Below are 13,089 nucleotides of genomic sequence, written 5' to 3'. Positions count from 1 at the left end.
GTCTGCTCTCTGCTCGGCTCACTGCTAGCAATGGCGCTGCGGGTCGGCCAGCTCTTTTCTCCGTGTCTACTCGCCGCGGCTTTGTTAGTGCTTGCTAGCGGACCACAGTTTGTACTGACTTGTCCGAGTCGCTGCTTATGTTTCCGAACCACGGTGAGATGTATGCATCTAAATCTGGAAACCGTACCAGCAGTCTCCCCTCAGACAACCATTCTGTAAGTAGCCTTTTTTCCTTATATCTAACGGGAACCAACTCTCCAGGAACACCACACGGGAATGCAATGAAAAAGCATCGACTAAATCAACCCACTTTCTGTTTTGACTTTGTTTAGTTTCTGATGAGTTTATTTGTTGCTGTTAAGTCGCGGTGCAGGAACAAACTTTCTGTGTGTTTTTTTTTTTTTTTCTGTCCCTGATTTGAGTTAAAATGAAAGAGAAGGCAGTGGGAGTGATAGGTGCTGTGGCAGTGCAGAGGTTATTGCAACTTCTTAGGAAGTTTTCAAGTGAAGACACCTGCCAGTGAGTTCAGCTGTTGGCTGTAGAGGTTAATGAATAGGGTTTTTGGGGTCACACAGCTGGTGAAGTCAGCCGCAAGCGATGCGGAGAGTAGTCTGTTTAGAGAGATCCTTGCATGAGAGACGGTATGAACAATGGCATCTCCTTTTTGGAGAGACACTTTACTGACTACTAATGAAATGTATACTATAATACTGCAAGTGAAAGGAGTCAATTATAACTTACTTCATTCACACCGATTTTCTGGAGACTGTAATGTTTGGAGGAAATTGACTGCCAGGATTCTTCTTCAAGATCAAGTGTGATCAATAGGCTTTTCCTCCACAAATGTTCAGTTCAGTTCATTTTGCTTCATTGGGTATAGTAAGGTAATAGTTTTGGCAAAGGGTTAAAGGTTATATCCATCCATCCATTCACCCACCCACCCATTTTCTGGACTGTTTAGTCCTCCTGGGGGTTGCAGGGAGTGCCAGAGCCTATCCCGGCTACCTAGGGGTAAAGGAAGGGTACATCCTGGACATGTTCAAGTTTATATGTTTCAATAAATTCTTTACTCAAGAATGCAGAGAAAAAGGCTGCAAAGTAATGATTATTTTCTTGATTGTTCAGTTGTTTGATTCAGAAAATGTCAGAAAGTTGCAAACAATGTTAACAATGTTGTCCTCAAATGTCTTGTTTTGTCCAAAACTGAAAGATATTCAGCTTGCTGTCATAGAGGAGGAAAGACACCAGACGATATTCATATTAAAGAAAGTGAAATCCAAATTTAGACTTTTTCATACAAAAATTAGCCAGATCAAAGAGTTGCTGATTGTTGTAATAGTTGGCAACTAATCAGTTAATCATTGTAGGTCTTAGAGCACTTTCCTCACTAACCTTTTGCTTGCACAGGTTAAACTGTGTGTTTGACTTTCCCTCTGAGATGAAAGAAAGGAAATACTTCTTACTTGACAAGTACTTGTGAACGTGTCCTAGATGTCAGGAGCACTGAGCTTAGACCATCTAACAAACGGTCGCTTTTTTCATGTAGCTGGTCAAAGCCGCAGTGAGAGAGCACAAAGCTCCTGATCAGAGCAGTGCCCCAAATATGTGGCACCCTTTGTCGTTAATTGGCCGCTGCAGTCTTGTTCATTTCAGTCCACAGTGCATTAACCTATAAATAGCCCGGTTCAAGGAGTAAACAGGAGCACAAAGGGGCAACTCAGGCAGCCCCACCAGCCGCAGCAACACATTCAGAATTAGCCCCGTGCTTTAACATCTGGGGTCAGCCCACATCCTTATGGTACAGCCCTACCCAGAGACCCCCAAAGCAAAGATGAAAGTCTAGCCTTCACCACAGCAATGAAAGGATTGTTTAGATTTTCTGTAGGATGTGTCTAAATCTGTTACAGGGCTGATCAGGGAGCATGCTGTGGTTTCCCAAAAGCTTTCATGCTGGTTGGCTTTGAAGCTGCAGCCACTTGTCGCTTTTGCCCCTGTGCTGTCAAGCCAAGACATGAAGTTGAACCTTCTGTATGAAGTGTTTAACACATCACTGGTGCTGCTGCCATAGCCAAATCAGTATGGACTGAAATCTAGCTCACCCACAACTCATTAAGAGAAATTTGAGCAACAGTTTAGTCATGGCTGTTTGTGATCTGATTTCATAGTCTGATCAAATTAAGTGTCATAGAAGTACAGTCAGAGAGGATCAGATCATGTCCTTTAGCGGTGAAGTTGTACCCAGAAGCAGGGAATGTGAAGTATAGAGCTTATCATTCAAAAAGTATATCTGGTTTGGTATTGGATTCTTTTCTAAGTAATAACATACGACTAATGGTCGTGGCCTTGAATTAGAGCTTTTCATATACACCACCATATGTTCTCAGATTAGACCTGTAGCCTTGAGCTAAGTAATTTACTGGTATGCAGTGCACTCACATGGTGAAGTGATCTCAGTTATAATCTCTTACCAAACATTGTCAAATGCACCTGAACCTTTTTTGCAGAGGTAGCATTGCAGCAAGGGTAAAGTACATTTTATTTCTTTCAGTGACCATTTTTACAGATATATTCTTGGTGGAATTATTTTAGTTTTTCCCTGATTAAGCCCCACACATTTCTCACTCTAATTATAGGTTGTGCTCGTCTTTGTTGTGTTGGTTATTGCACAACAAAGGCTCACCTGAACCTACATTTGAGCCAAGTGATTATAAGTGATGTTTGTTTCTGACCTTTAAATTGAGTTCTGATGTTTAGTACCCACCATGGTTGACTGTAATCTTGTTTATTATTAAGAAACTTTTAGTAAGTGGTACTCAACAGCTATTTTTGAGTACTTTGAAACAATGAATGTTGGTGTCTGAAACTGGAAACATCTTCTTGTCTTTCCTCTGGGCCACTGCAGTAGAGAATAAAAGTCTTGGCTCAGAAGTATTACTGCACATGGGCTTATTGCCAAGAGCTTTTCTACATGACACTTGGACCAAGAAGCATGGGAGTGTTTTTTTTTTTTCCTGGGTTTTTTTCTTGGTTCTTTCTGGATGACATTTGTTTTTCAGCTGTTTTCTCTAAGGGCTTTCTGTTTGAGGCATGATAGTAAATTACGTTTCCTCTCTGTAATGACACTGCTGCATATCTTCTCAGGGATTCACTGTGGAGAAATGATTACTTTCACATTAGCACTATTTTGTCAACGTCACTTATAAACTCACTTCTGGATTCTCATGAGACTGATCACGGGTGGCACCATGTTCGAAACAAGAAGAAAGGCCTATCATAATAGATCTTACAATTTTGGCATCAAAGCTCAGATTTCACGCATCATGTGCTACTGCGTTGTTTGTACTGTGACAGTTTCTAAAAATCACAATATATCGCTTTGTTTTTATAGTACTACTGTATATAGAACCATAACTTCTAACACTAATTTCTTATCTTGCCAGTACACAACCAGTGCATTATATGTTTTATAGTGGTGATTATTGTAGAGGAGATCATAGTTGTGCGGTGGCCTTATTAGGAACATCCTGAAGGTAACATATGTATCTGGACAGGTACAGCTGCTATTCTAAAGTTTGTCCTGTGTCGTCATTTCTTTTGTAAGTTTCATATATAAATGCCTTATAGTTTTACACTAATACGGTAGGGCTCCACATTATATCATCTCAGCATTAACTACTTATTTTTTTAATGAGTGTTTATATATGTACAATGGAACCTAAATAATTGTAACCACATTACTTGGATTTCAGGAGGTTCCTTACTGATCATGGACATGCGTTAAAATGATAAATATAATGTGTATTTATTCATTTATTTGTATTTTTTAACCCTTGAAATTCCAGTCTAAAGGGTTATTACATATTTTGTAATGGATATATTATATATTTTTTAATTTTTGTGTCCTAAAAGGTCATTTGCCTTTTCACATACAGAAATAAGCTGCACATAAGTGGCATAAAATATTAATAATTAATTTAAATGTACAAAGCTGCACATAATATAATACATGTGCAGATACACACACTGCTCCGTCACATCCATATCAACACAGACTCATCATTACAGTTGCACACATTGGCCTACAGCAAAGGAACATTTCACATTGTAGACCAGGAAAATGTAAGGTGTTCATCCCATTGGCATAACATGAGAAAAAATGACTCTAAATTAAAAACAAAAAAACTAAAGATTTAAAGAGTTTTACTCTGGGTAGAAAGCCTGATGTAACAGAAATGAGTAATTTTATGGTGTGTAGCCTAAGGATCAAAAACTGTACTTTTAAGGGGTTTCAGTAAGGACTTTTTTTGTCCCCAAGGCAATGTTGAATACACAGCTTAAAATGTCATGAAAACTGAGGTTGAAATATTACCAAAATTATTTCATGTAACACAGGCTAAATGGTCACATTTGGCTAAATCAAAATTTAAAAAGCCAAAAACTGTTTCCAGGTATGTATTAGGGTAGAGTTAACTTCTAAATAAAATACAGCAGTTGTTTGTCAATAACTGAGTGGTACACAAGCTAGTGATAGTCAGTATCTCAAAGCAAAATGAGCTTTTTTTGATCAAATTAACACTATACTGTGAACGTAATGCTTAAAGTCTTTTGGGTGCACCACTCTGCTGCCTCATAACTGTTATTGCAGCATTTTCCACTTTTTCCAATATATCTGTCATTATAACACCATGGAGTGGAGTGACATGCTGAGTGCCAAAGCTTGATAGACATAGGATCAGTAACACAGTAAGGGCAGCAGGACTTAGAAAAGAGTCAATTACATCTCTTGTATTGTTCATTTAAAACCCACTATAGTTGATTGTCTGTGTGTTATGTGAATGGCACTGTTGAATGGATTGAGTGTCCTGATCATGAGTGGAATCTGCAGAAGGCTGGTGAGTCACATCAGTGGGGGTTGGTGTCACAGTGTTACCAGGCTGTTGACGTGATTATATGGGCTGTAATAGGCAGACATATTGCTGAGGCACCGGTTTTATCCTTTGCACATTGAACTACCTGGTGGCCAGTTAGAACCCACCTTTCTCCCTCTGTTGCTTTTCTATGTGTCTGATAGTTGCTCCACCTCAGAACAGCAGCCTGGTCTGACCAAGTGACAGCGTTGGTGAGTCAGGGAGGGAAAGTGGAGTTCCATTGTGTGGAATTTGCTGCAGTCAGGCTTTGTTAGGCACTCAGTCTCTGCAGCATTATGGAATGCAAAGCCAGAAATCCCCAAAGCTTTGCTCATTTGCACAGGGAGATTGGGCCCAAGATAGTTGTTGAAAGGAGCTCTACTGGCCTCTCTCTTCCTGTGCCCTCCAATTCAGGACAGCTGGTGAGATTTGGAGGATGCTGTTTCACATTTCTTATAAATTAGTTCCTGAAAACATGTCTGAAATATACAGTATGGTAGCCTCTTTTACTACATGGTAATCTTGGCACTAGAGTATGGTTAAATTTCAAAGCTTATTTTCTGTGTCTACCCATATTTTGCAGAAACTGTGCTCTCCGTGAAGGAACAAGACACATATGAGACAGAAAGCCAAGCACCACTAAAGTGAGCTGAATGTAGTGCTGAAAAAATAGTAGACAAAATACTATACAGCGTACAGTCAGGTTCTGTTTGGGTAGTTTGATTCCTGCTCTCCAGTAAGTACAGATGTGTCATGATTTAAAAAAAAAAAAAAAAAAAAGTCACAAAACCATCAGTTTATTTCAGTGTCATCCTCTCTCAATGGTGTACAATGTGTGTGCTTGAAACAATTTTTTTAAAATTAGTTTGTCATTATTGCTACTTGGCGTGTAGAGAGTGACAGGAAAGTCAGGGGAGGGAGACGGCATAGTGTACAATCAGTGGCCCAGACTAGATTTAGGCCTAGGTCACTGCAGTAAGACATAAGCCTATGTGGTATGTGTTCTACCAGGTGAGCCACCCGGGCACCACCACACACACTGAACCCTCAAAACAGATATAGTCAGGGAGCACTCAGGTTGTAGATCTAATAGAGGATACTTCACACAGCAGCCTGGATTCAAGTCCAACCCAGGCCTTACGTTGCATGTTATCCCACCCTATGTACTCTCATGTTTTTACCAGCACCTGGTTGTAAAGAGTACATTACTACTGCCAGAACATGGTATTAAGAGTGGTACTGTGACAATAGATGCTACTGTACTAAGATGAGAAACCTCTAAAACTAAAGCTTACAACAGCCATCAAAAGCCTCTGTGTGGAACAAAAAAAAAAAAAAAAACACAAATGAGGTGCAGTGCATACTCTGCCAGGTAAAACTAGGATATCATAATAAGTCTACCTCAACTATGCACTGTGAAAAGTGTGAATGGGGCTCTCTCCCTCTTTGTCTTTATGTGTCCATGTGTGTGCTTGTAGTGGACATGTAATGACGAGTGAGAAATTCTCACCTTCAAGAGAAACAGTTCTGTTATGATCATTTTTATGCAGTCCATTTAATACAGCTCTTAGCCATAAAAACAGACCAAATCCTCTAAGGTCTGTAGGGTTTTAATAGGCTCTTGCTGTGTGCAAACACACAAGCACAAGCCTGATAACAAACACAACCCTGTCATTTTTTACACACGATTTGTTTTGCAGAGAACCATCACAGCCATGTTTGGAGATCCCACTTCACTGTTCCTCCGATCGAGAAGCCAGTTATGTTCTTGTTTAACTAAGAATGACTCACGCACACCCTAGAGCCCTTGGCGAACCCACATGGGCATGTGTCACAAAACCAAATAACTCCCCTGGCTAAAAGAGGGAGAAAGAGAGGAGAGGTCCACACATGGCACTCAGATGCGAGTTGAATTGGGCAACAGCCAGCTTCACTCATCGTCCTGGCTCAGACAAGAATTTACAGAAAACCTTTTGAAATTTTCCTTCCAGCAATAGTTCACATTTGTTCAGTTCAGAATCCTATGAATTGTTTGGATTGTGAATACAGAGGACCATTCTTAAAGTGTGGTTGGGGCCATGCTTACACTCCAGTGACAGTGCCAGACATGTTTTTATTGCTAGTGCTATAAAGTGGTTTGCAATTTAGTCCATTTATTTCAGCATTCAACTCACTAACTTTTACATAATCACCTCTGAGCACTAACAAATCTCTTTAACAATAGAATGATCCAGCAAGAAGTCATGTCTACACTTAAGGAATATTGTGTGAGTACCACTAGTAGCTGCTGCTTCAGTCCTGCATTTGTGTCTGTGCAGGACACATTCAGGTGTCGCGCTATTGGTCTTCAATGTTTGAAAGGGCCCAGAGTCCGAAACCACAATGGCTGTAGTTTTGCCTGTAAAACAGGAAAATGTGACAGGAGCTACACATTTAGTTGATACTTGTTTAATGAAGAAAGATGGGTTAATTAAAAACAAAGCTGCATCTGTATATATAATGATGTGTACATTTTTGATATGAACATTCTGTGTTGTTGATGCATTTTATACACCTTATACTACTATAACCCAGTCATCTACTATTGTAACAGCTCACATGCCTGATTCCTAGAGAATCACCAACTTTTCTGATTACTTTTCTGATTTTTGTTGTCGCTGGATGATTGAAGACTAAGGATGTACTGGAATATTATTTACACTGTAGCCCCCTTCTTTAGCAGCATTGTTAACCTGTGTTGTTTAATACAACTTATAATGTAAGATATATTAAACAAACCAAGCTCTTAGTATTATCAGGTAGTGTAGGTAGTTAAAAATAGACATGGTGATAAAAGCTCCTTCATAGGACTACCATAGTAGCACTGTTATTTCACTTTACATCAGTGTTGTGTCACCTATGACCATCAGTGGTAGATGTCTAAAATTTCTGGTAGTCAGAAACTATGGATCGGACAATATGCTTCTTTCTGTTATTAGTGTTCAAAAAGACTGATAACTGTTTTTTCGGAACACATACACTAAAACTGAAAAACTTTATCGTAATGCTTTTAAGATATCAAATAAAAATCAGTAATGGTTCGGCTATATTTACTGACACTGAACTAGAAGGATTAGAATATTTTTAAGATAAATTAATTATCAGATGTCAAAAAAAAAAAATCCAGTGCTGTTAATCATGATAATGTGAATTGAAGCTGATAATCTCTTTATCCCTAGTCCTTCAGTTGTGTTGAATTAATAGCCACTTTTATACAGAGATCTTGGAAAAAAGGTGACATGGTGATCCCACCTTTTTTCCACCATTGACCAATTTCCACAGCCAAACCAAAGGACTAACAGAGATGAAACAGGCTGGACTTTTACACAGTTTTCCTGCTTTCCAGAATCAAAGGGGCGGTGATGCAGCGCAGCGTATAGTGTGAAGTTATCACTTCCACATCAGAAATACCCCGAGCATGAGTCTCCAGAGTCTTTCACCATTCCACAAATGTTAGCATGGATAGAATCCTCCGCCGGAAGTGACAACAGCTCGTGGATCTCAGCATCAACATTTCCCCAGTTCAACATTTTTCTGGTCGCGTTGATTTGCTTGTTTACTGTGCACGGCCTGCGCTCATTTTTAAATCCCCCCCCTGGTGTGGGAGAGATAGCAGGCACATATGAAGGCACTGGCATGTAGCCGCAGAACCCCTGGCACAAAGCCACGGCACCCTAGCATGTAGCCGCGGCAGCACTAGTGGCATGAAGCCATGCTGGTGCCTTCATATGTGCTCGCTGTCTGTCCGGCGCGGGCATTGCCCTCATCAAAATGTCACACCTTGGTTGCGGAACAAGAGGTGTTCCTTTTACATAGCGTTCCGGAATCATGATTCCACCTTTATTACGGCTCTGTTACTACCTCCAGAGGCGTTACAGAGCTGAGATGAAGGTGAGACCAAATGATCGCACCATTTCATTTACACAGATGTCGTTCCGGAATATAGGCAGGATATTCCCATAACACAGGTGTTGTGTAAAAGGGGCTTATGATATGATAATATTTGTACAGACTCACACAGTGTGTTAAACCTCTGCAGTGCCTGACTCAGAGGCCACATGGTTTATTGATGATACAGTCAGCGATTATCATTCATATGCTGACTTAGTTTATTTTTTAAAGGACCAGGCTTAGGGGGATTTTTGATCCGATCGGGGATTGTAACTGTTGAAATTAAAGTTATTAGTCACAATAGTAAAAGTGCAATAATAAAAACCACTGTGTTCTGGTTACATTTAGCTACATTGAACAGTTTATCTACAGAGGGTGGGCATTTGCTTCTGTTGAGTCTGTAATGGTACAGTAGAACAAAACTGACTTCCTCTTCTTCTGAGTTTTCTGTTTCATAATGGGTAACATCCAGTATTAACAGACATTACCATCACTCACTATATTTGATTGTTGACCACAGCTTTTATTGCCTGTACTTAAAAGCCCAGAACAAACACTGGCTCTATCAAGGGACTTTCTGCATTTTTCCAGCCCCTCCCATAAGAGAGGGAGAGGAGGTATTCAGTTTGTTGCATCTTCATCTTGATGTTATTAAATATCACACCCTTTAAACGCACAGTGTGTAGCATTTCTGAAATAAAACACCCAAAAGCAGCAAGGCTTATGTTATTTTCATGCTTTGTGTACTTATATCAAATGTGTCCTGCAATGTTTTGTCAGAGAAATAAGCAATTTAACTCTTACAGAGCCATATTATATTCCTTATTATAGCTAACATTTATGCTTAACATTATCAGCATCTGTTACATCAGAATGAAATGACCGAACTGAACAAAACTCCATGTGATTTGAGTGAAACTGCAGATTTAAGATGAATTTAAAATGAATTTACGCATGTACAGGAATGAAGTTATCTACTGATTTTTAAATTGAGAGATGAATATCGGCAGAAAGTTCATATTGTGTTTAAAATGTCTTAACACATTTTGTGGAAATTTTGAATATTTGTTTGATATTTATGAGCTTACTTAAGTAAATATCCGGACAAATAAATCAGGTTGGTGGTCGAATTTCATATTTTCACTGTGTTTTTCATAATAATCATCATAGCCGGTTTTCTGCGTTCACTGCACTCTGCTGCTGCAAGTTTAAGGCTTTTCAGTTTAAAGTGCCTGGTTGATTATTACAGTCTAGTAAGTGTATAAACTGTGTAAGTTGTTTCTGGCATGTGTTTTTTATTGTAACACAGTGACCCATAAGAGTTGTAATTGTCTCAAATGGGGCGTAGTTAGTCAGTGTGCTCATTGGATGTCATATCTCAGACATGCTGTACCCAAAACACTGGAGGCAGATCATCAGCATCTTCTCATTTAAAAAGGTCACACCAATTATCTTCCCTATAACGTAAGTTTTGAGTTTGTTAAATCCCCAAACAGCCAAAACTAAACAACCATGTGCCCTAATCATATACTGAGTGTCTGGAAGGTCTGTGGCAATTCTCTTTAGCTTTAACTTTACACCCCTGACACATTCTTATACATAGAACAAATTATTTTTTATAGTGTTTCGCATATTTAGCAATGAGTCTATGATCAGATGTGGGCAAATGACAGATGCCTTTGTTTCAAAAAGACATCAAATGTCTTATTGTTCTGTCCTCACTGTAGTGACTATTGTATTGTCAAGCTCCCATTGCCACCTCATTGCTGTGAGGGTTCATGCTTTTTGATTGGGGAAGCCTAAACAGGCAGTCAGCTGCTCTGCTGGGCTGTTGAACTCACTGTTTTATGGTTCCCTCTGGCATACAGCCACCAAAACACATTAATAGGAGCTAAAAGACTCCTTTAATAAGTCCTGGAGTAAATATCATAAAACCTTCAGCGATCTGTGCTCCTTTTTAGTGATGACATCCCTACAGTCTCAGTGAACTCTTGCGAATGCCTTGTTTAGTAGATATCCACCGTACTTCTTCCTGTGTTTTTTCCTCTTGTGGATTGACTCATTCTCCTCCCCTGCATTTCTCTTGTTCCCTAATGATAAACATCACAAAGCAGCTTTACAATCCTGCTCCTCTGACAAAGTGTAGTCATTACTTCCTGCTTAATTGTTGTGAAACAATTGTTGATTTTTGCTTTCATGTTGTAAAAGGAGCATAGTTGTATAATAAATGTCGTGAGAATTATGATAAAAAACAGTAGCATTTGTAAAGGGATCATTGATGAATATGTGTCTCCGGGTTATGATGGATGGGTGGGGTTAGTGTTTGGCACAGGCACAAAGTTTGTATTACCAGACCTGCAGACAAAAGAGTCACTTGGACAAACACAGAGTACAGTTCAGAGTGTCAGTGCCGTGATCAAATGCCACTTGTCACTCTCAATGTTCAAGCCTGAGAGCACTCATGAGATAAATTGGTGCTGATACCATCAGTGCCAGTACATTCAGGCCTCTGGTCAGCTGAGCTGTTCCATCTCCTGCATGGACAGCTGAGGCTTTAAACACACCCTGCTACCAGAGACAACACTCATTCATTAGTTCTCTCCATAAAGAAATATCTTAGGCATTAGACTCTGCACCCACACAGATATAAACAAGCCGAGCCAAAATAACATATCCACCAAAAGGCCATGTGGCCTAGTTAACAAATATTTACCCATACCAGTCAATATTGAGTCTAATTAAGGTAAATGTTTTTTTTTAAGCGTCTTGGAGTACATCTGGTGTGTGTCTGTCAGTAAGGTGCTGTTCATATATAAAGGATTTGACCTGTCACAGTTATTTCATATTATTACATATTATAGTTACTAGCGGCATTGTACCCGTGGTGCCATTGTATGATAGCATGATAAGTAGAACTTGCCTGCCATCACTATCCATTTGTAAAGTACCATTTAATCATGCATTGTGCAGGTTATAATTTGAGCCAACATGCGAGGCATGAAGGGAAAAGCATGCATTTGTTTGGCCTGTCAAGTATGAATAAATTCATACAGCGGTAGTGAACTGCAGCCTTCCGGTCCGAGGTGAGCTGGGAGCCAGTCTGTGGTGAGCTGGGACCCTGTTAAAATTGCCCAGCAACCGGTCTGAGGTGAGCTGGGAGATGGTACGAGGTTAGCTGCAACCCGGTCTGTGGTGAGTTGGGAGCCAGTCTGTGGTGAGCTGGGACCCGGGTAAAATCGCCCAGCATACCTCACAACGTTTGAATACGGACATTGTGCCTAGTTGATAGTCAGGTAATGTTTCTATTCATTTGGCTAGTTTGGCAGCGATCGGGCCTGTGAAGGCTGAGGAAAAGGTGTACAAACACCTTATAGTAGGATTTAAGACAACCACAATAAATTTGCAGGATCACAGAATCCCCTGCACAGATATGGATGAACTGATCCAAAGAAGTTGGAATAAAGACCACAATTCATTGTGTAAGGTGTACTAAATGTGTACAATGATCGTTAGATTTTTACTGTACTTGTGACATTGAATGAAATGAGTTTAACAAATCATTTCAATGCAGTTATTTGAATTTCAGTTTTCAAATGCAGTTTCATCATCATCATCATGACAGCCCTGTGGATGTGTTTTTCCCAAACCTGGGTCACAGGCCTGTTTTTATTAGTTTGAGATGTTATAGATAAAGTCATACACTTGGGAGTGAAAAAATCTCTTCCTCAAAGACTATGTGATCTATGACAAAAAAATTGTTGTCTTAGAGGAAAGGGAGCCCTGTGTGTGTACTGTTTGTCTGTTAATAGATGACTAATGTGTTGTAAATTAGTTAACATTACTTTTCACTGTTGGATCAATTTTTGACGTTATCTCAATACTGTGATTGACATTTGTTTCTGCATTGCAGGCTTGTCCCTAATGTGGATTAGGCAGCAAAGTGCATTTATTTTTTTGCATTCATTACATTTTTTGAAAGTTTGGGTCTTGATACCAGTTTGTCTTATATCTTTTTGAACTGAAATGTTTGAGGAAACATTACTGTAACTGATTGTCACATAATGACAGTTGATGATAAAGCTTTGGAGAATCCCCCCAAAAAACTGATCCACATATAAAGAATTCAGAACTATGTCTGAGTCCCTCAAATGGGTGCTGCCTGAAAGGGCTTGTAGCCCTGCTCCGCTGTTCCCTCCTTCCTGCTCTTTGACTTGATCAGGTAAGCAGGACAACTTCTGCCTCTGCATGTCTG

General features: G+C 39.7%; 1 protein-coding gene across 1 annotated transcript in view; it reads left to right on the top strand.

The window, feature by feature from the left end:
• The window catches only part of pxdn (peroxidasin), a 59,324-nt gene continuing 46,235 nt past the window's right edge, over positions 1-13,089 (top strand). Inside the window, exon 1 of the mRNA XM_030127290.1 lies at positions 1-215. Coding sequence (XP_029983150.1) covers positions 31-215 — 185 coding nt within the window. The 5' untranslated portion in view covers positions 1-30. The remainder of the gene's footprint in view (positions 216-13,089) is intronic.

The sequence above is a fragment of the Sphaeramia orbicularis genome, chromosome 22, assembly GCF_902148855.1.
Source record: "Sphaeramia orbicularis chromosome 22, fSphaOr1.1, whole genome shotgun sequence".
Classification (NCBI taxonomy): domain Eukaryota; kingdom Metazoa; phylum Chordata; class Actinopteri; order Kurtiformes; family Apogonidae; genus Sphaeramia; species Sphaeramia orbicularis.
Note: the sequence above shows the minus strand (reverse complement) of the source record. Positions and strands in the feature narration are given on the sequence as shown.